Here is a 21,463-nt window from a genome sequence, read left to right on the forward strand (position 1 = left end):
CAGGAAGATAGGCGTCTACAAAGTCAACCCTACAACTCGTACAGAACGACCACAGACATTGCGTTTTTAAAAAACAATCCTTTAATAAACAAAATTAGTCCATCTGAAACTCCCCAATATGTAAGGTACTAGTCTTGGATGGGTTATAGCTGCAAAATTCCAGTTCCGAAGCTATCGGAGGCTCAGTGCAGACGGGGACTCACGGGCCGGTGCTGGTACGAGGCGCGTGGCCCGGTAGAGTAGTCGCCGCAAGCGAAGTGGGGCGAGCGGCGGAGCCAGAGGGCCCGGCGGCGGTCACACCGCGGGCGCGCGCACGCCTCCTGCGGTCCCCACGGCCCGCAAACCCGGGCTCCCCGCCCATTCCCCGCCGCGGGCCGGCCCCCCGGGCGAAGGAGGCGGGAGCCGGGGGGGGCTGCCAGGACGAACGGCGATCGGTCTTTCCCGCACCGCGTGCGATAGAGTCCCGGCCCCGGCGCGCGCCTCAGCCCTGCGTCAGAGCTGCGAGCGGCTCTTCCAGAAGGCACCGCGGCCTCACCGCAGCCCACCGGCTGTTCCGGGGCCGGAGCGGCTGAGTCACGGGCGCCGCGGAGGGCAGGTGCGCGCCCCCAGCCCCCTCCCAGCCGCAGCTCTCTGGTCTCTGCGCCAGGCGAGCGGGGCCGCCCCTCGGCCCGAGACACCGAGAGCGAGGACCCGCGAGCCCGCGCGGGGGAGGGGTGGGCCGGGCGGCGGCGGCGACGACGACAACGCGGGAGGGGGAGCCGAGCGCCGCGGCCTCCCGCCCCGAGCCCGACGTGGCTCAGCTCTTTCCGTGAGGGCTGTGGTGGCCCTTAAAAGGGCCTTTGTGGTGGCATGGGGGGGCCGGCTGCGACGCGGGCTCCCCTCAGTACTCCTGAGAGGCCTGGGTGGCCTTCTTGCCGCCCGCCGGCGCCTTCGGCCCCACGGTGGCGCTGGTTTTCTTGGGCAGCAGCACGGCCTGGATGTTGGGCAGGACGCCTCCCTGGGCGATCGTCACGCCGCCCAGCAGCTTGTTGAGCTCCTCGTCGTTGCGGATGGCCAGCTGCAGGTGGCGGGGGATGATCCGCGTCTTCTTGTTGTCGCGGGCCGCGTTGCCCGCCAGCTCCAGGATCTCCGCGGTGAGGTACTCCAGCACGGCCGCCAGGTACACAGGCGCGCCGGCGCCAACCCGTTCGGCGTAGTGACCCTTCCGCAGCAGCCGGTGCACGCGGCCCACTGGAAACTGGAGGCCAGCGCGCGACGAGCGCGATTTGGCCTTGGCTCGGGCCTTGCCGCCCGTCTTGCCACGGCCCGACATGCTGCGCGAGGTAGAGAAGCGGTGAAGAGGGACGCCTACCAAAAGGCCGACGAACAGCCGCCCGCCGCAGTCCAACTGCTGCCGCGCGCGCCCAGAGGCCGCCCTTATAAGCCCCCAGGGCACACCCCCGCGCCCTCCTGATTGGCCCTTTTCTCTAATACCCGCCTCCGGTTGGTTGCAGTTAACCCTTCAGTGACGTGCCACGACTGAGGGAGCGCGCCCGCCGATTGGTCGAATTTGAAAACCTTTTGCCCGGGGAAAAAGGCGAGGAGGAGTGGTAGCACGCAGCCAGCCAGCCACTCCCTGATGTAGCCAATCTATGTGAAGGGCGCCAGATTTAAACGCTCCAGCTGGAGCCCAGAACCGGAAGACAAAGAGGGTGGAGTCTGAGCCACCTCAAGAGCCTCTGGGAAATCTTTGCGGGCCTAGGAGTTTTAGCGGCAAGGGGTCAACACCACTGCCTCCCCTTCCAGGTTTGGTCACCCTCTTTTTTTCACCCTCCTCCCATCCTGCAAAGGTAAAGTTGAAGAGGGAATAGGTAAGACGCGCCCGCCACCCCAATTCTATCCCACACCAGAGAGCAGGTAAGTCCAATCTTATGGCCTTTCATGCTACCTGAAGTAGCGGGACTTCAGTATTTATTCAACATATTCTATCCAGTCTCCGTTCTTTGTTCACTTCCCGATACACTGAAAGAAAAAGGACGGGGCCGAGAGAGAGGTGTCCTCTTGCAGGAGGTGCCTCCACCCACCCTCCCAATCTACCCTAAAATGCCCATATAGGAAATACACCTACCGGAACAACAAGAAAAAGACAACACTTTATTGTCACCACTGGAAGCACCTGGCCCCCCAGTCTGCTCTTACTGATCAGAATACTTAATTTATAGTCAGATATCAAGTGATCTTCAAGCCCGTGTCCCTATTCCCAGCCAGGGTTCTATTCTCAGGCCCAACATATTCCTTCAGAGTCAGAGTTGTGGATAACTGCATAAAAGCTGCAGTATCCCACCTTCGGAGGCTGCAAAGACGGGATGGAGAGGGAGAGTGGCAGGTTGAAGGAAGCCATAGCCAAAATCCAATCCACAGTCGTTAGAGGTCAATAATCACAGCAGGAAGGAAATGCTAAGTACAAAATGTGGAGGAGAGTGAAAGGTGGGAGAGGCCTGGCCAGGAGGCATTTCGCGTCCAGAAAGAGGTGGGCCTGAGTCAGGAACCCTGCAGACCGTGCAGTACAGGGCAATGATCAGGGGACTCAGACATCGTAGAAGAGCCGGACAAGCTGGTACCGAATGGAGAAGGTGACCGCACTGCCGAGGATCTGTGAGGGGAAACACACTAGAGTCAGAACCCTGGAAAAAGGGACCCGAGGCAGTGTTAAGCCCTTCCCCAACCACACCTGGAGCAGCAGCAGCAGCAGGGTCAGGTTCCTCTCGTGCATGGGCCCGAAGACCTTAAGTACCAAGTTGATGAGGGTCATGTTGTTACACTCTGTGAAGGCACCGTCCTCATTCTCATTCTGGTGCACGGTCACTAGCTGGAGACTCTCTGCTACCTGGAAGGATCAGAGGTGGAGAGAACATCAACCATGCTTCAGCAATGGGGATCTGCTTCATGCTTCCAAACTCCCCTCGGATCTGATGCAGGCCTAGGTTCCCCAGTCCCTGAATTCCAGATGGCGGCCTAGAGCCTTACCTCCTTGTTACCCTGTTACCTTTAGAATAAAGGTGCCCAAGAAAGAGAGGCTGTTGGTCTTGAACTTGGAATAGCTCATCTCCAGTTTGCCTGTCTTGGTATTGAGTCTGCAGGGGGAAGAGAGCTTTATGTGACCGGGCCACTACAAGAACTCTCCTCACTGTGGCCAGTTAATAGGAAGAGCACTGAATGTGGAAACCAACCTAAGATCTTCTGGCTCTGCTTACTACTGTGTGATCAGAGCTGATCAGATTATGTAGGTAAACGTGCTCTGTAATTTATAAGAGCTAACCACATGGCCAGAGTTAGCCCTTCTTTGGGCCCACTCCCTTTGCACAGCAAATGTGTAAGGCTGGCTTTTCTGCATCCCAAGTGAGAAAGCTATGATGTCCCTTTCAAGCCCCAAAGTGGCTACCTGGGCATACGGTGGCGAGGGCAGGGTATGATATGCAGGAGCTGAGGCAGTGAGTAGAGGAAGTTGAACACCTGGGGCATGAAGAAGAGTAGCATGGTCTTGCTGAAGTGTCCCAAGATGCCCACCACGGCAAAGGTCATGCCAGCAAAGTAACAGAAGGTATCTCCCACAAACACCCGTGATGGGTACCTGTGTGGGGGAGAGGATCTGAGCCAGGGGCAGGAGGCACTACCAATCTTTTCTCGCACATCACGTACCCTGGGCCCTGGGCTAGCCCTGACTCTAGTTCTGGCCCAGAGACTCCAGCTCTTTCAGCAACTGTCCAGAACCCAAAGCCCTGAGTTCATTTCTTTCTGGGGGCTCTATAGCACTTGTCCCTAACTATGATTGGATAGAGAGTAATTGAAGAATATTACCGACTAAAGACCCGGAAAACACTCACTGCAGGTGTGTACAGGTGTAGCCTCTCCAGCAGGAGGTGGGTCAAGATCAGGACCATACTTGCTACATATTCAAATAGTTATTACCCCTAGCCACAGGCCTACTTACCAGTTATGGTAGAGCAATCCCAAAGTGGTGAAAAAAAAGGGTATCATGAAGTAGAGGGAAAAGACATGATCATCCCGATAATCACCTTTGGAAGCAGGGGAAAAAGAAAGCACAAGTTGATAGGTATTTCCCCTGCATACCTTGGTCCTATTTTTGTCTGTCTCTCAAGTTCTGTTCCAAGCTGTATTCTCCACCTCTTCCCAGTCACATTCAAGAACACACTACCCCTTTTATGTCACCCAGGCAACTCCTAATATTCCACCTTGTTCATGAACCCCTCCTAAATGAGTTACTGTCTTCAATTGGGTTTAGATCATTCACACCGAGGTTTGACATATCAGCTTTACTTCCTAACTGTGTGACTTTGATCATGACCATTTAAATTTTCTAACCCTCAGTTTCCTCAAATGTAAAATACGGTTGATGAGAATACGTGCCACATGTTACAAAGCTTAAATGAGATCATGTTTTAAAAGTGGTTGGTTTTGGGGCGCCTGGGTGGCTCAGTCAGTTGAGTGTACGACTTCGGCCCAGGTCATGATTTCGTGGTTCACAAGTTTGCGCCCCACATTGGGCTCTGTGCTGACAGCTCACAGCCTGGAGCCTGCTTCCGATTCTGTGTCTCCCTCTCTCTGCCCCTCCCCAGCTTGCACTCTCTGTCTCTCAAAAATAAATAAAAACGTTAAAAAAAATTTTTTTTTAAGTGGTTAGTTTTTTTTTTTTTTTTTGAAGTTTATTTATTTTGAGAGAACCAACAGGGAAACAGCAGACAGAAAGGGAGAGAGAGAATCCCAAGTAGGCTCTGCACCGTCAGCACAGAGCCTGATGCCAGGCTCCATCCCGTGAACTGTGAGACCATGACCTGAGCCAAAATGGAGTCGGACGCTTAACCTACTGAGCTACCTAGATGCTCCTAAAAGTACTTAGTTTTAAAAGGCACTTACTGATATCCATCAGCCAAAGACCACCAGAAACACACCTGTAGTCAAAGCTGGGTTTACTGACTTGTAATAAGGGAGACATTGGAGACCACACATCACAGGCAACCAGGGGATGCCTCAGTAAGAGGCGCCTATTATAGGATTTAAGTCATTGTGGGCAAAGCAAGGAGGCAGAGCTTTGCCCTAGACTGGGTGCTGTCAGTAGAAGTGATTCTGTGATTGAGTATCTTAATTTTATCTAAGAATTAGCAGGAACTGAGTTATCAGAAAGCAGCAGCAACTGCCCATGTTGGCCAGAAGAGGGAGGTCTTAGTCGTTTTTATTAATGCACAGTGTTCTTGCAGTTTGTCTATATTCAGACATGGTTATGGAGGAATCTGGTTTTTGTTTTACTGTGTCATGGCCACAGAGTGACCCTTGTCTGATTCCGAGGTTCTGTGAAATTGCTTACGTTCAATAGGAGAAGACCATAACCTACCTATTAGTGCCAACCCAGCTATAAAGGACAGGGCAGCTATTTTTCTCACATTTAATAAATCTGAATACATTGCTTTTTCCCCTAACCTCCCCAAAGCCAGATATCAGGCAAGTTCCTCAACACTCAGACTTCTCTCCCTACTCCCCAATCCCACCTACCTTCCAGCTCCACCAGATTGAAGACAATGATAGAAGCAGAAATGACTAGCGACTGGCCAGCCTCTAGGCCATTAATTCCTGCTAGGATATTGATGGCATTGGTACAGAACACGGCCAGCAGCCCCATGTAGGCGTAGTACAGGATCCCTGGGGGAAGAAGACAGGAGTGTGCCACTCATAGAAATGAGGGTTTAAAGGTATTCTTCAGAGAAGAGTGGCGAGGAAAAAGTACAGAAGCAACAGAAAGGATCTGAGACGACACAGGGACAAGACAGGGATACTTAGGGGAGAATCTGGAGCATCAGGAAGGATGCTCTGCTAGGTATCTCCCAGCGTAAGGTGCCCTAAAGTAGAGGCCACAGGGTCAGCAGCGGCAGGGTTACTCACCCAAGTCCAGATGCAGGCCAAGAATCGGACGGAAGGGCTTGGGCACCACCACGGTCGTGTTGCCAAAGTTGGTGAAATAGACCATGAGAAGAGGTAGTGAGGCAGCTGTAGGCAGCAGCAGCTTATGGCGCCAGCGCAGATTCAGTACATCGTCCGCGAAGCCCAGGAAAATCATGCAGCAGATGGCAAGGAGCGCACCTATCAGGGCCACAAACTGGGGGAGGCTCGGGCAGGTCACAGCTCAAGCCTACTCCCACTTCGCCTTTCAAAAATTCCTGTCTTTGCGCTCGTTCCTCAGCCCCTCAACCCAAACCCAAATAACCCCGACTCCCTCAAGTAGCTGCCAGCCCCCAGCCAACAAGCAACCGCCCCCACTCACCCACTTACTTCATGGTGCGGGAAGGCTTTACACTGCTCCTCCACAAAGCAGTTCAGGAAAGGGAAAGGGATGAAGCAGAAGAGGATGATAAGGAAAACAGCACCGCTGATCACTCCCTGGGACTCTGGGCTGTGGCCCAGCAGCAAAAGGGGTGGGCGGGAGGGGGGGGGAGGAGGAAGGAGGAAAGGGGGCGTGGTCACTCACTAGTGCAGGCATCACAGCAATCTAATGGGGAAGGGGGGAAGGGCACCAGTGCTGGAGTGCCTGATACACACGAGGGTCCCGCAAACCACTACATCCCTTCCCGATGTTAACTAGCTCTGCCCTTCACCTCCCAGAGCCCGGAGCTCTCTGCGGAGTTAGCGTTGCGTCTCCGCGCTCGGGCACCCCGGTTCCCGCCGTTGCCCGGCCCACCCTTTCCCTCTGCCCTTGCCTCCCGCCCGGGACCAGGGTGCCGCCGCTCACATTTGCTGCTGGCCGATTTTGTTGAGGTCCTGGCCACAGAGGCGCGCGGCGATGAAGTGGCTACGGAAGGCGGGGATGAGGGTGACTGTGGCCACAAATCCCAGCAGCGAGCCGAACAAATTCACCAGCAGCGGCATCGGCAACTCGGGGAAGGCCCACATGATGACCAGCCAGGGGGCCCGCTCCGCCGCCTCCGCAGCTAAAGGGCAAGCTGGGCGGGAGCCCTCGGCCCTCAGCAGGGGGAAGTGGCTGCGTCTTCCCACGGCCGCCTGGGCGAAACCCAACAACTCCGACTTGAGCCGCCCTCGGGACTCCGGCGGGCCTCTATAGAGCAACCTCGCCTGTGGCCCCACTGCATTTGCCTTCCCACGGTTTCCTCCCGGATCTTGCTCGCAGAGCAACCAGCGTTGTGGGAGGCGGCGGCGGCCATTTTTAATGCGGGCACGAGAGCGGGAACCGGAGTGTTATTTTAAACTTCACCCTTTTATTCGAGAGTTGAGTCACCACGAGGGTATTGGGAAAGTAATTAAAAAGACAAACAAGAGTGGATACTTTCCTAAGACCATATTAAAGGTGTACAGCCCAAAGCGGAAAAATTCCTTGCCCGGTTCCAAAATGAACACCTCCTTGTCCCACGTGTCTGACGCCGCTTTCTTTTGGTTCCACGTCAGTTTGAGGTCGGCCGGCCGCCTCAGGTCACATTTAAAGGGCCAGTACCCCGCGTTTCCTCTGGGGTACCTCTGGAGCCGGGAAGATGGCTCCTGGAGGCAAGGGGAAGGGCAGGAGGGACGAGGATGAGGAGCACCCCTGCTCCTGGTAGAAAGCTTGTTGCCAACGTAGTCGGAAGCCAAGGTAAAAGCAGCTTGGCTCCTGGAAACGCAACTACAGTTTGGAAGATGATGTAAATTCTAAAGCCCAGACACTTGAAAACTCCCTCCCACTCCATGTTTTTCTTGTCCTTGATTCAGGTACTCTTCTTTCAAAGTCCCACCCGCCTTCCACCCCCGCCGAAGCTGTTAGTTGCCGGGCAACCCAGCGGGGGCACTTAACCACTGAAGGGACTGAGAGTGCCCTCACGTCTTGAATTCAACCTGGTACTTGACTTTCCTTAGTCCTGGAACACTGCATTGTGCCAAGCTCCCAAACCTAAGAGGTGGAGCTGGAAGGTGGAATTGGAAAGAGCTAAGGAAGCAGGAGGCTGAGCCCCACACGTGGTTTCCTGTGGGCCCGAGGAACTGCCAGTCAGGTTTCTTCCTCTAGGTTACCGTGCCTTTTCCTTGGCACCTGTTTCCTTGCAGATAACGGTTCCCCCGTTTCTTCCCTTTCATTCACCAGCAGGCTTTCAGTGGAAAATGATTTACATTCCACAGAGAGGAAATCGCCACCAGGGAGTACAAAGACAACTCAAGTATCCCCTCACTTTGTCCACTCTCAAAAATGGTGCTCACCAGGAGTCAGAGGCAGGTTGACTTTTGGGGCCAAAGATGGTCTCTCCTGTCTCTCAAAACCAGGTGTGAAATGTCCCTTCGACTTGAAGGCAGCTGTAATTAGCAAGAAAAAACTCATCTCTGTATAAAATATACTTTATATATATAAAGTAATCCCAGTAACGTACTTGATAGTATTCCACCAGATTGTAAGTACTTGTTATTCCACTGGTAGTGTTTCTCTCTCTCTCTCTCTCTCTCTCTCTCTCTCTCTGTGTGTGTGTGTGTGTGTGTGTGTGTGTGTGTGTGTGTGTGTATCGGTGCCTCTTAGACTGGAAACTCCCCAGAGGTGAGTGTTTTCTGTGCTAAGGGGATCCCCATGGGGCTAAGGACACACAGATATCTGTATACAAGGCATCATCACACACAATGAGTCTGGGTCTTGAAAGAGGGTCAAATCACAATAGGAGCACACAGAGCAATTAGGGGGAGGTGAGAGGATGTTGAAGAGTAGCATCTCCAAAGATTTCAGTCGGTGGCAAGGGTGGAAGGGCCTCCCAAATAGGGAAAGTGAGACTCCAGGAGCAGGTGGAAAGGAGGAGCTTGTGGGAGCCTCAGAGGAGGCAGCATTTAGTTATCTTGTTGATCAGGAGCAGGTTGAGACTCCCTGCAGGTTTGAGGGACAGTGTATCTGTTTCCTTTTTTATTAGGAGTTCAGTCCTAATAAATCTTCCTTCCCAACCTGGCAGTGGGAACATTTGACTCTTCCTTCTCCAGAGATCATTAGCCAACCCCCCACCCCACCCCTGCAACCCCCACTGGAACAGGGTTGGGGGGGGGGCTTGTTCAACGTCAAGACACTAGGGATTTTTCATCCAATATACATGTTTACCATCAGAAAATGGTTACTTGGGTACTTACATTATAATCTCAATATTTTTGTACCCATGATGGTAAATGCCCAGTTGATTATCAGACTAGTTAGGAGAAACAAACACAGGACTTGGCCACCCTTGAAATTTTGTGGCTTTCCTGGTTCAAGTTCAAAGCATTTGCCTGAATGCTGAAGCTGGTCCTAGAACTTACAGATAAGGTGAGTCGTCAGTAGCTTCTGCTGGTTTCTTGGGCTAAGGAGACAACATCTCAGTTGCATGTCTCCTACTAGGGAGCCCTGAGCACCTCCCAGTGAGCAAGGCCAATCTATTGTTAAGTCTGATTCCCTGTCAAAGCCTGTCCCAAAAATGTTTTATAGTGCCTACCAAGTCCATGAGACAGCTTTGGATAGTCTGGGCAATAACACTTGCAGGATCCAGGCTCTTTCCAGGCAGCTGAGCTACGTTTTCCTTTTCTTCCCATCTCTCCCCTATCAGTATATCAAAAGTTGTTAGCTGAAAGCAAGCCCCAAGATCTCCCATTCCATTGAGATGAAATGAGTTTTCTTTAAAAAAATTTTTTTTAACGTTTATTTATTTTTGAGACAGAGAGAGACAGAGCTTGAATTGGGGAGGGTCAGAGAGAGAAGGGGAGACACAGAATCTGAAACAGGCCCCGGGCTCCGAGCTGTCAGCACAGACCCCGACACAGGGCTTGAACCCACAGACTGCGAGATCATGACCTGAGCTGAAGTCGGACGCTTAACCAACTGAGCCACCCAGGGGCCCCAAAATGAGTTTTCAAAAGATGGAAACAGTATAGAAATTCTTAGTGTTGACATGCATAATGGAATATTTTCTGTTAGACTTTTTTAAATGATAGGGGCGCCTGGTGGCTCAGTCGGTTAAGCGGCCAACTCTTGATTTTGGCTTGGGTCATGGTCTTACAGTTCGTGAGTTCGAGCCCCACTTTGGGCTCTGCACTGGCCGTGCAGAGCCTGCCTGGGATTCTTTCTTCCCTTCATTTCATGTCTTTTCCTCACCTAATGATTAGAAACATTCTAGGGGCACCTGGCTGGCTCAAGCCGAAGAGCATGCGACTCTTATCTTGAGGGCATGAGTTTGAGCCTCACGTTGAGTGATTACTAAAAAAAATAAAAATTAAATAAAAATTAAAAATTTAATAAACTTAAAAAAAACACATTCTAGGAATCTTTCATTATTTTTGGTGTCCAGTGATGATGCATGCATGGGCAGGACGACAGCAAGGTTAGTCCATTACCAACCATCCCCCCATCATTTCTTACAGTGAATTCCCAGCATCCCAGGCTACCCCACCACCTCCTCTGGCTCAGGAACCCTGTTGCTGACCTGCCAGATTCTGCCTAACTCTGCAGCCCTGCACTTTAGAAGGCATTGTTTATTCCCAGATACTCCTTCTTTGGACTACTGACTGGATTTGGGAGGGAGATTAATACCTACCCTGTTACCCTGTGTGCTGAACACTTTGCCATATGTACATGGAGAAGGGCCTCTTGGGGAATGGGGCTTCCTTTTAATTCTGTTGCAAGAGTTTCCTTCCTCTCCCTCCAGAAGGAAATGACAAGCTCCTGTCCCATACGGATGGAATCTACTCCCTTAAATCCAGGAAAAGGGATCGATCCTGAGGCCAGAGTGTACCTATAGCATCATTTTGTATGTGTGTGCACTTGTTGGGGTATCACATATTTGGATGGCATCACATGTTTTGGCTGAATCTATTGATAGTCCAGTGCTACGCTGCCAGCTCCCTTCTCATTACCACCTCTTCTACACGTGCTCCATGGGCAAGAGCTGTTACTATGGAAATATATTATTTTTAAAAACAGAAGCAGCCCCAAGCTTGGGAAATATCTCCAGAACAAACCCACGCGAGCAAGGAGGTTAATACGGTGTTCCTGGGTCCTAGGTGCTAGGAGAAGGGAGGTGGTGGTGGTGGAGGGAGATTAATATTCCATGTTCTATTCTCAGACTCTACTAGGTTCAAGTGCTTTCTGGTCGGCGTCTCCTGGACCTCCGCCAGGCACTTCTATGTAGGAGGGATGCTCTGCACCTATTTACTCACCCAGGGCCTAGCTCAGGCCAAGAAATGGGAACCAAAGAAGCTGCTGCGCCTAGGGGTGTTGGGAGAAGGAGCCGACGCCATCCACGGAGGTCATGTCCTTAACCCCACATGCGTCCAAACTATAGAAATCTAAGTGCGTAAGGGAAATCAGAGGAGATACCTCAAGTGAGCGAAGTTGCTCTTGCTGTGAGCTCGGGGGGAAAGGGAGTACCCCTTTTTCAGTATGGGGCGGGGTGGTCAAAGATCCCGCCTATTTTCAACCCCGGAACCTCCTCCCCTCGGCGTAGTCCTCCCGCCCTCCTCTAAGCGCTTGGGCGCCGGGCTCGCCAAGCCCCGCCCAGCGCGGGTGCGGCTCCTTTAAGGGCGGGTGGGGGCGGGGCGCCGGCCGTGTTGTCAATGTCGGCTTTGCGCACGCAGCCCTTCCGGAGCCGGTGCCGGTCCGCGAGCCCCCACGTCTCTGCAGAAGAGTCCCCGCCCGGGTCCAGAAGGGCCCACGCCGTGGGAGGAGTCGGGCGCTGGCAGGCGACTAACCCAGGTCGGACTGCCGGACCAACTGAGGAGGGACCCGGATCACGCAGAGAGGGACCCCGGCGCTGCGAGCCCCCAGGACTCCTCTCATCGATCTGTGGCATCCACTAGTTCCGGACACCCATCCCCGCAGAGCCCCCAAGCCCGCGCGCTCAGCCCCGGGGGAGCCCGCCCCCGCCCCGCGGCCCGCCCGGGCCATGCTCCCCCGGGGCAGCGGCTGAGCCCGTGCCGGGGCCCGGACCGGAGCCCGTGCGGAGCATGGATCCGGGCTGGGGGCAGCAGGACGTGGGCTGGGCGGCCCTGCTGATCCTCTTCGCCGCCTCGCTGCTCACGGTCTTTGGCTGGCTGCTACAGTATGCCCGGGGCTTGTGGCTGGCACGGGCCCGCGGGGGCCGGGGGCCGGGACCCGCCTTAGCTGCCGAGCCCGCGGGCTCCCTTCGGGAGCTGGGCGTGTGGCGCTCGCTGCTGCGGCTGCGGCCGACTCGGGCTGGTGCCCCCGAGGAGCCAGGCGTCCGGGGCCTCCTGGCGTCGCTCTTCGCCTTCAAGTCTTTCCGAGAGAACTGGCAACGGGCTTGGGTGCGAGCGCTGAACGAGCAGGCCTGCAGGGACGGGGTGAGTTGGACAGGAGCACCTAGGTGGTTCCCTCAGCCTTTCCTTCCAGGGCGGGGAGGGAGGGACTGCTCTTGCCTGGAGGGCCAGATGGGGGTGGGGATCAACTGGAGAACCCTACGGCTTCTCTTCCCCTCTGGGATCACAGAAAAGGGTGCAGGTGAGGCTGGAGGTTGCAGAAATCTAGCTATGTCCCAGATCCTCTATTCTGTGGTCAAGGTACTCTCTGGCTGCAAACCCAAGCACAAGTTGCTGTTTTCATAGCAACGCTAATCCCTGGGCCCGAGGGCACTTCCGTGTAGCCTGCGTGCTGGTTGTGTCGGGGAGCAAGGATAGAAGGGAAACAGGTGCACCTGCAGAAGAAATTTGCCGGGTCCTCATGCCACCACACCCAGTTAACATTTCATGCCCCAAATCCCTGGTTTGATCAGGCAGATAGATCCCCCAAGGAGCCTGAAATATACACCGCCCCCCCCAGGCCCTTAGTAATTTCACTGATACAGTCTAACACACCCTTCTTTTTGCTGACCTGCAGTGTATATATTGAGGAAAAGGTGTTAAGGTGGAGAGCAGATTGACAGTCCATGCCCCTCTCAGTAGATGAGTCTGGAACTGCCTCTTGAGGGTCAGTCACAAACCAGCCCAGCCTACTTCCTCCCATTGCACCATGGGCATCTGGTCTCCCAGGAAGTAGGGCAGGAAGCGTGGTCATAAGACTGAGGTGGGGTGGGAGGTAGAGGCCTCCGTGTCATGGGGCCCTCTCCCATCCCGGCCCAGTATTCTGTCTTCACTCTCACAGCCCATCAGCCCCCTACCCAGAAGGTTCTCCATTTCCAGCTCCCACTAGGGCTTTGCTCCACTAGCTCCCCAGATGCCTGGAAACAAAAGTGGCCACGTAAGAAGTTGCTCAGTCTCCTCTGTCCAGCTAGCCAGCAGAAAGCCAGATGGCATCTGTTAAGTCTACATCTTGAACTCATGCCTCCACCCACTTCTCCCTGTACCTTGTCCCTTGGTCAGGAGAGACTCCCCAGGACAGCTGACTCAGCTGGACATTGGCCTCCCTTGCAGGGGGTGGGGAGATTGGGGTTCCGAGCATCCATCTCCCCATCTCCCTGGGCCTGGCCTTCAAACAAGCCAGCTACAGGCGCAGAGAAGTTGGTGTTCTCTGGTGTGCCAGGCACACGGGCCCTGTGGCTCTGTTTCCTCCCATCCCAAGACCCGAGGAAGGGCTGCCAGCTCAGTGGGTGCCCCTTCCTCAGTTCTCCTTCCCATCCTGCTTTCTGGATAGGACTGCAGTAGGCTGTTTCCACTGCTGTGTAAGAATCAGGAAGCTCTTTCAAGACCCAAGCTAAGCAGCTTTCTGCTGCCTAATACCACCCTGCTGTCTGCCTTGGGGAATTAGCCAGGCCTCTGGAAGCTTGAGCTCTCTGAGCTTGCTTTTCTTGCCAGTGCCTCTGGTAAAGTTCCCCACGCCCATGTGGAGCTAGTCCTCAACCCCAAGAATATAGATAGGGTCATACTCTTGAGCCTCTGCATCCTGTGTATGTAGACGTAGGCTTAGCCTCATTTCTCCAGCTCTTATCTTGAATAAGTGGCCCTATTGCTTTTACCTTTAGCTCAGCCGAGTCACTCTCTCCCTCATTATACGTAGGTAGCAACGAACACCTTTATTATTTTTTTTTTTCCGGTGCGCACCTTTCTTTGGGGGTAGGTTGAGGGTTGAAGAGAAAGGTGGGAGGAGAAGAGGGAGGCTCCTAGTATTCCAGGAGGAATCTAGGGTCTTCAGCTCAAGGTGATCTGGTCTTTGAGGTGGTCTAGCTCCTCCATCCTTCCCAGCAACTGTAGGCCCCAGAGAGGTGTGGTTCAAGGGGAACACTCCCTGTCCTAAAACCCTGAGCCAAGAAGGGGCCAGAAGCCAGCCTGCAGCTGAGGACTCCGCAGTGTCAGGACCCAGCCAGCAACCCAGCAGGCCAGCCCTGTGGGGGGCAGCTCCAGAGACCTGACCCTGTGTCCACATTACTTACTCCCTCAGAGTTCCATCCAAATCGCCTTTGAGGAGGTGCCCCAACTCCCACCCAGAGCCAGCATTAGTCATGTGACCTGCGTAGACCAATCAGAGCGCACCATGGTAAGGGGCTGCCGGGCACTGGGGGGCTGGTCCCAAGAGTTCCCTTTAGTCTGAGGGTTCTTGGCCTGAAGTCTGTGAATGCCTTAGGAATGCAAGGATTGGCTTCAGGAGGTCTGAGAATCCCATTAAAGTTGCATGCGAAATGTAGCACATGTGTGTGTATATCTGCATTTTTCTGGAGAGAGGAGTCTTTGACTTTAATTCTTCTATGGGCTTGTGACCCCAGAAGGGTGAAGTCCCAAGGAAAACCCAGTGGGGAGGGCTCTCTAAAGGGCAGCGCAAAGCAAGGTTGGGCACCTCCCTCCATGCCTGACCCTCCTGGCCTCCGTGCTTCGCTTGTCTCAGGTGCTGCATTGCCAGCTCTCTGCTGAGGAGGTGATGTTCCCAGTCTCCGTGACCCAGCAGTCCCCCGCTGCCGTCTCCATGGAGACCTACCACGTCACTCTGACACTGCCACCAACACAGGTGGAAGGGGATGTGGGAAACTGAGTTGGGCAGGGGGCGGTTCAAGGCCTCGGCCTTTCAGTTTGGTTCCCTCTGGGACAGAATTTGGGAAGGGAGGGTCCTGGTAGGAGTAGGAGTAGTTGGAGGTGTGAGGCAAGTCAACCCAGCCCCTTTGTCCCTCCTCCACAGTTGGAAGTCAGCCTGGAGGAAATCCCTGATGAGGGGCTGCTTGTGTCCTGGGCCTTCACTGATCGTCCAGATCTCAGCCTGACGGTGCTTCCCAAGCTGCAGGCCAGGGAGGTAAGGGGGCAGGGCTCGGCGGAAGAGGCAGAGCAAGGAGGGGGTGCAGAGCTGGGGGCCCCACCTCTTTATTCTCCTTTTCTCCCTACAGAGAGGCGAGGAGGAAGTAGAGCTCTCCACCATTGAGGAATTGATTGAGGATGCCATTGTCAGCACTCAGCCAGCCATGATGGTCAACCTCAGGGCTTGCTCTGCCCCTGGAGGCCTGGTAAGTAGGCACTCAAAGCAAATAGTCTGTATGCATATCGTCCCCAGGGTGCTATGTCGGGATCCTCGTTCGTTTTCCCTCCTTCTGCTCTTAGGTACCCAGTGAGAAGCCACCCACGGTGCCCCAGGCACAGCCAGCCATCTCCAGACCTATCCGGTTATTCCTACGGCAGCTTCGAGCATCTCACCTGGGAGGTGATTTGGAAGGTGAGAGCTAGAAGCAGCTGGGGGCCTGCCAGGGCTATGGGTGCAGGTGCCGCCTGCCCTTCTTCCACGGGTGTAGTTTCATCATTCCTCAGTGGCCTCCCATCTTTGAGCATCTTCTCACTTCTCGTTCCTCCCAGGCACTGGGGAGCTATGCTGTGTAGCTGAGCTCGACAACCCTGCACAACAGAAGTGGACCAAGCCCACAAGTGCCGGTCCCGACGTGGAGTGGACTGACGACCTGGCACTGTAAGGAGTGACTCCTCCAACCCCACCCCTGCTCCTACGGGCAGACTGAAGATCAGACCCTTCCAGCATAGCCTTAGCACGAATCAGCTCTGCTTTCACTGAACTTTGGTGTGAGCCCCCATTGTATGCCAGGCCCTGGCCTAGGTCCTGCGGATACAGACGTGACCAAGATACACCCCCACCCCTGAGTCGATTGCAGGCTCCAGGCAGACACAGATGTATGTAAAGACGATGGTATAAGGGCTCCAGTCAAGATTTACACAGAATGCCGTGGGCGTGCTTAGGTGTGGGGAGATTAATTCCCATGGGGAATAAAGATCAGAGTAGGCTTCGTGGAGAAGGTGGCATTTAAACCACACCTTAGAGCAAGAAGAGGGTTTCAACAGAGTGTGAGAGAGAAGTGTTTTTGGCAGAGGAAACAGCTTGAGCAAAGGGAAGGGGGTGGTTTGATATGGAGAGACAGGGAGGGCAAATGGGGCAGGATCAGGGAGGATCTGAATGCCTAGCATACTATTCACTGAGCAGAGTTCTGTCCCGTTCTCTTGGGAAGAGTATTTGTTCTTGTGTTTAATTGTTTTAAGATTTTTAAACATTAATTTTAGTTTTTTAAATTTACATCCAAATTAGTTAGCATATATACTTTTTTAAGATTTACTTTTTTTAAATTTTATTTATTTAACTACTCTCTACACCCAAAGTGGGGTTCGAACTTATGACCCCGAGATCAGGAGTCACATGCTCTTCTGACTGAGCCAGCCAGGCACCCTGGGAAGAGACGGTAATTTGGAGGGCAGGCTCCATTGGAGCCCTTATTCCACGGGCCTGTGGCCTGTGATCATTTCAAGGGTGGATTCAGTTTACTAATCTTCCCCTTCCCTGCCCCACCTCCTCTTGGCCACAGGGATCTGGGCCCCCAGAGTCGGGAGCTGACCCTCAATGTGCTGAGGAACAGCAGCTCTGGAGACAGTGAGTATGGGGCAGGAAGGAACCCCTTTGGATGGGTGCTCAGTGGGGCCCGGTCATGGGCCCAGCTCACAGTGCTCCCCCTTTCCCCAGCTGAACTCTTGGGCCAGGTCACGCTGCCTGTGGGCTCCCCTTCCAGACCGCTGTCCCGAAGACAGGTATGCCCGCTCACCCTAGGGCCGGGGAAAGCCCTGGGACCAGCGGCCACCATCGCAGTGGAGGTGAGAAGCTGAGTCTGGGGAGAAGACGGGAGGACACTGGGGAAGCGCAGTTTTTGAGGCGCTGCCTCTTTGCTCTTCTACCCCTCGGCAGCTTCAGTATGAGGAGGGCTCCCCCCGGAACCTAGGTACACCTGCTCCCTCCACTCCACGCCCCAGCATCACTCCCACCAAGAAGATCGAGCTGGACCGGACCATCATGCCTGATGGCACCATCGTGACCACAGTCACCACCGTCCAGTCCCGGCCTCGTGTAGAAGGGAAACTAGGTAAAGAGAAGGGAGCCCAGCTTGAGCCAGGGGTCCCTGGCTGCAGACCCATGCAGGACAGGGAAGGGCAAGGGAAGACCTAATTCCAGCTCCTCCTGCTTTCCAGCCACATCTTCCTCATCATCTTTCTCTCTCAAGCCTTCTCTTCCATCCCTCCTTTTCCCCGCTGTTCCTATCCTGCTTTAGCGCTGGGTCGGCCAGGCCCTCCTCTACAAGACTCTTGTACTTCGCTCTCTTGCCGTCCCTTCCCCCCTGGCCCCGGTTGCCTACTTGCGCCTCCTTCTACCCTCGACCTCCTAGCATCCTTGGGATCCTCCAACAAACCCAGTGGCCTCTGTGGTACTTCTCCCACTCCCAGGGGCCCTCCAGGACATTTCTCCCAGCTCCAGAGGTCTCTTGGGGTTCCCCCCACCCCCAGGGGACCGCTGTGTCATCTCTGTGCACTCTGCATTTTCAAGGTGTCTCCCCATACCCTCAGTGGGTCCCATGCCATTTCCCCACACTCCCCTTGCTTCCCGTGCTGTCTTTTTGCCCCCATGGCATCTTATTAATCACCCATGTGATTAATTGTCCCTTAGTCACCCCCGCCCTCTGAGTCAGCCAAAGTGTGCATCTCAATAAAGACAGTAGGGGGTGGGGGCCACTTTAAGGCACCTCCCGGCTCACTGACCCTCCCCCACCCACCAGACTCCCCCTCCCGCTCCCCGTCCAAGGTGGAGGTGACCGAGAAGACTACGACTGTGCTGAGTGAGAGCAGCGGCCCCAGCAGTGCCTCCCACAGCAGCAGCCGTGAGTGGGGGATCGGGAAGTATGCGTGGCGGTTGGCACGGGAGCCCCAGAGTCAGAAACCATTTTGGGTGGGGCACAGGAGTCCAAGTCCAAGAAGGAGCCACGGAGGAGTCATGTTACCAATCCTCTGTACCCCCAGCAGGGGAGAGCCACCTTTCCAACGGCTTGGACCCTGTAGCAGAGACAGCGATTCGCCAGCTGACGGAGCCCAGCGGGCGGGCAGCCAAAAAGACACCCACCAAGCGTAGCACTCTCATCATCTCTGGCGTTTCCAAGGTAACAGGGCTCTGAGGAGAGGAGCTGGGATAGGGAGAAAGCCCTAACGGGTCAGTCCTGCCCATTAAAATGTGTCCCTCCTGCCAGGTGCCCATCGCTCAGGACGAGTTGGCACTGTCTCTGGGCTATGCGGCATCCCTGGAGGCCTCAATGCAGGATGATGCAGGAACCAGTGGAGGTCCCTCCTCACCTCCCCCAGACCCACCGGCCATGTCTCCAGGACCCCTAGATCCCCTCTCCAGCCCCACGAGCGTCCAGGAAGCAGATGAGACAACACGTTCGGACATTTCTGAGAGGCCATCTGTGGATGATGTTGAGTCAGAAACAGGGTCTACTGGCGCCCTGGAGACCCGCAGCCTCAAGGATCACAAAGGTGGGGAAATATTGGCATGTCCTCTCCACTTCTTTTTTTTTTTTTTTATTTAACAAAAATTGTTTATTTTTGAGAGGGAGAGAGAGAGAAACAGAGAGAGGGAGCAAGGGGAGGGGCAGAGAGAGAGGGAGACAGAGGATCCAAAACAGGCTCTGCCCTGACAGCAGAGAGCCCAATGTGGGGCTTGAACCCACGAACCTCGAGATCATGACCTGAGCCAAAGTTGGACGCTTAACCGGCTGAGCCACTTAGCCACCCCTTTGAATTTTTTTTAATGTTTACTTATCCCCCTCCCCTTTTATGCCCAGTATCGTGACCTGGGTCCTACTGGACACTTACGGGAATGGGATTCTCAACCCAGTTTGCCTTCTCCTTCCTCCCCTAAGGGATGGCTACATTTCCCAGCCTGTTTCAACCAAGCCAGCGTAGAGAAGGGGCACTTACTGCCTTGGGTCCTGGCCTGGATCTGACAGGCACAGGTGACTGGGAGCGATGCCAAAGCATTTCCCTTTACCTCTGTTCTTCTTTCTTCCTGGGTCTAAGCACACCCCTTCTTTCCTTTCTTCTTTTTTTTTTCTCTCCCCCCCCCGCCCCCGCCGACTTCCATTCTGTACTCGCTTTCCTCTGAGTATAAGGAATCCTACGCCCAGTCAAACCTAGAAGTGTCCTTCTGGCAGTGACACAGCCCGTGGATAGTCGTGGTGCTTTTCTAACTTCTAAGGATGAGAGGCTTTGCCCCCAAACATCTTTATCCCTCTGCCAACGAGTCCGTCCACCACACATGTATTTTAACTATGATGTAAGCCTGCATCACTTCTTGGGATAATGAGATTCCTAAGTCCAAAGCCCGCTGTGTAAACACTTGTCTCATTATACTGGTCCCAAATTTACCTCCTTGAAGTTTTCCAGATGCAGCTTTCCTGCTCGCGTCCTGGAATTTGGCCACCCACCTATCCTTTCATGATTTTTATGGGCTTTTAGAAATGCCCTCTGCTCCGTCTTTTCTTTCCAGAGTAAAGAGGTCCATTTGTCAGTCTGCCCTTACAGGGAAGCAGCCCTGTGACATTCCTCCTCAGCGGCAATAGTTAGACTTGCCCGCAGAATCCCATGAGCGCCACCATTTTTTCCTCAGGAAAGATAAGAGGCATTGTTTTGTCTCTACTTTCTTTCCTAAGGAAGCCTGGCTTCTAGGCGAAGGAAAGGTTCTGTTCTGTATCTTTGACCCCTCCGTGCTTGGTCCTTTCTCTGCTCCCCACCTCACCCCACGCCTGTCATACCCCTCTGTCTGCCTCAGCCTCCCCTCTTCCCCCACAGTGAGCTTCCTGCGCAGTGGCACGAAGCTTATCTTCCGCCGGAGGCCTCGACAGAAGGAAGCTGGTCTGAGCCAATCACACGACGACCTCTCCAACACGACGGCCACACCCAGCGTCCGAAAGAAGGCTGGCAGCTTTTCTCGCCGCCTTATCAAGCGCTTTTCCTTCAAATCCAAACCCAAGGCCAATGGCAACCCCAGCCCCCAGCTCTGAGGGCCCTCCTCACCTTTTGAGCGAGGAGAGGGCAGGAGTCCTCTCAGCCCACCCTCCACATCCTCTTCCATTCCCCTTCCTGGATTCCCAACAGCCTGGGCCAGGGAAGCCCTCTGGGTTCCAGGAAGCCCTGTCCACCCTGGGCTGTGGGGCCAGTTGGAAGGGTACTTACAACGGGAAGCATGAGAGAGGCGGGCACCTGCTGCTGAGAACACAGAAAAGGGAGTGGGTGGCTGGGAGCAAGAGGAGGGCTCTGCCCCTGCACTTGTGGGCATTCCTCGGAACCGGTTGTGCTGTCGACATTGGCCCCTCAGAGGACTCCCAGGGTGCTCAGCTCCTCAGCTGGTCCTTCCTCCCCTATTTATTCTCTTTTCTATTTATATGTGTGGTCCAGGACCCTCAGTGCACAGACGAGAGAGGGCATCTCTCCCAGGTGACCCTTCTTTCCTGTCCCAGGAAGGTAGGCAATTCCCTTTGGGACAGGACTCCCATGTCTCCCTCAGGTCCCCACTCTGACCAGCACCAGTGTCTGCCTCTGAGGACATTGGCAGCTCACAGAAAGCCGGGCCGGTGCCCGGGCTGGGGGGCAGGTACTCCCCACCTCCCTGCCTCCCCTCCTGCTCCTCGTCCCTCCCTCCCTTTATTACCGTTTTTGTACTTGATGCCTTCTCTGTGAGCAGTGGCTCTGTTGGAAGGAGGGAGCCCAGAGCTGGGTGGGAGCCTTCCCCAGAGCGATGGCTCCAGGGGCTTTACTAAAGACTGATGATGATGGAGCGAGAGCAGGGCTGCACCCTCCGCGTGTTGGGAGATGATGATGTCCATTGCTGTGTGATGGCTTGGAATTTAATTTATTAAATTAAAGTCAAATTGGAGTTTATAAACTGGACCACTGGTTATCCTTTGAAAGGTGAGTGGGCAGCGAGGCTGTGGGATGGGTGGGGTGAGAGGGTCAGAGACGGGGGCCCAGACGGTGAGGTGGAGTAGGCGACCCACGTGTTGGGGCTGCTAAGAAGTTCCCGTGGGGAAGAAGGGACCTAGAGAGGATGAGGATGTGGAGGGTGGGCTGAGAGGACCTAGAGAGGTTGAGGGAACGGGCCTTTGAGGGATGATACTGTAGCAAAAGAAGTCCATCAGAGAAGAAAAAATCAATTAGGACAGGCATCTTCACTCCCCTTTCTTGAATAGGCTGTTGCTTCCCT

At 54.5% G+C, this 21,463-nt stretch overlaps 3 protein-coding genes across 4 annotated transcripts; 1 reads left to right on the forward strand and 2 right to left on the reverse strand.

Annotated features, from left to right (window-relative positions):
- Positions 1–63: 63 nt before the first annotated feature.
- On the reverse strand, positions 64–1,367 carry LOC122199917 (histone H2AX). The gene has a single exon (XM_042905305.1). The coding sequence runs from the start codon at positions 1,310–1,312 to the stop codon at positions 881–883; it is 432 nt and encodes a 143-aa protein (XP_042761239.1). The 5' UTR covers positions 1,313–1,367; the 3' UTR covers positions 64–880.
- A 782-nt stretch (positions 1,368–2,149) lies between these two features.
- Positions 2,150–7,161, reverse strand: DPAGT1 (dolichyl-phosphate N-acetylglucosaminephosphotransferase 1). The gene is made up of 9 exons (XM_042905299.1): positions 6,779–7,161; positions 6,322–6,442; positions 5,935–6,148; positions 5,548–5,694; positions 3,971–4,055; positions 3,422–3,610; positions 3,026–3,113; positions 2,711–2,866; positions 2,150–2,632 (listed from the first exon to the last, which is right to left on the reverse strand). Exons 1-9 carry the CDS (start codon positions 6,937–6,939, stop codon positions 2,567–2,569), a joined length of 1,227 nt encoding a protein of 408 aa, XP_042761233.1. The 5' UTR covers positions 6,940–7,161; the 3' UTR covers positions 2,150–2,566.
- A 4,405-nt stretch (positions 7,162–11,566) lies between these two features.
- On the forward strand, positions 11,567–21,131 carry C2CD2L (C2CD2 like). 2 transcript variants are annotated; one of them, XM_042906312.1, is made up of 14 exons: positions 11,567–12,321; positions 14,351–14,446; positions 14,792–14,911; positions 15,080–15,190; positions 15,282–15,398; positions 15,493–15,604; positions 15,742–15,850; positions 16,752–16,816; positions 16,907–17,034; positions 17,126–17,300; positions 17,988–18,089; positions 18,229–18,365; positions 18,453–18,738; positions 20,053–21,131. In XM_042906312.1, exons 1-14 carry the CDS (start codon positions 11,968–11,970, stop codon positions 20,262–20,264), a joined length of 2,124 nt encoding a protein of 707 aa, XP_042762246.1. In that variant the 5' UTR covers positions 11,567–11,967; the 3' UTR covers positions 20,265–21,131. The 2 variants fall into 2 exon arrangements, with proteins under 2 accessions (XP_042762246.1, XP_042762247.1); XM_042906313.1 differs by having other exon boundaries at positions 18,232–18,365.
- The last annotated feature ends 332 nt before the right edge of the window (positions 21,132–21,463 follow it).

The sequence above is a fragment of the Panthera leo genome, chromosome D1 (genome assembly GCF_018350215.1).
Source record: "Panthera leo isolate Ple1 chromosome D1, P.leo_Ple1_pat1.1, whole genome shotgun sequence".
In the NCBI taxonomy this organism is placed as follows: domain Eukaryota; kingdom Metazoa; phylum Chordata; class Mammalia; order Carnivora; family Felidae; genus Panthera; species Panthera leo.

What these genes read in the sequence shown, in the direction of transcription:
- DPAGT1 (XM_042905299.1), bottom strand. Translation starts at nt 6,939, where the DNA reads ATGTGGGCCTTCCCCGAGTTGCCGATGCCGCTGCTGGTGAATTTGTTC. An exon ending in CAATCTGGTGGAGCTGGAAG is followed by an intron (nt 4,056 to 5,547) that starts GTAGGTGGGATT and finishes CTGCTTCCAAAG; the next exon opens with GTGATTATCGGGATGATCAT. An exon ending in TGCTGCTGCTGCTGCTCCAG is followed by an intron (nt 2,633 to 2,710) that starts GTGTGGTTGGGG and finishes TTCCCCTCACAG; the next exon opens with ATCCTCGGCAGTGCGGTCAC.
- C2CD2L (XM_042906312.1), top strand. Translation starts at nt 11,968, where the DNA reads ATGGATCCGGGCTGGGGGCAGCAGGACGTGGGCTGGGCGGCCCTGCTG. An exon ending in TCGTGTAGAAGGGAAACTAG is followed by an intron (nt 17,301 to 17,987) that starts GTAAAGAGAAGG and finishes CCCACCCACCAG; the next exon opens with ACTCCCCCTCCCGCTCCCCG. An exon ending in TCATCTCTGGCGTTTCCAAG is followed by an intron (nt 18,366 to 18,452) that starts GTAACAGGGCTC and finishes CCCTCCTGCCAG; the next exon opens with GTGCCCATCGCTCAGGACGA.
- LOC122199917 (XM_042905305.1), bottom strand. Translation starts at nt 1,312, where the DNA reads ATGTCGGGCCGTGGCAAGACGGGCGGCAAGGCCCGAGCCAAGGCCAAA.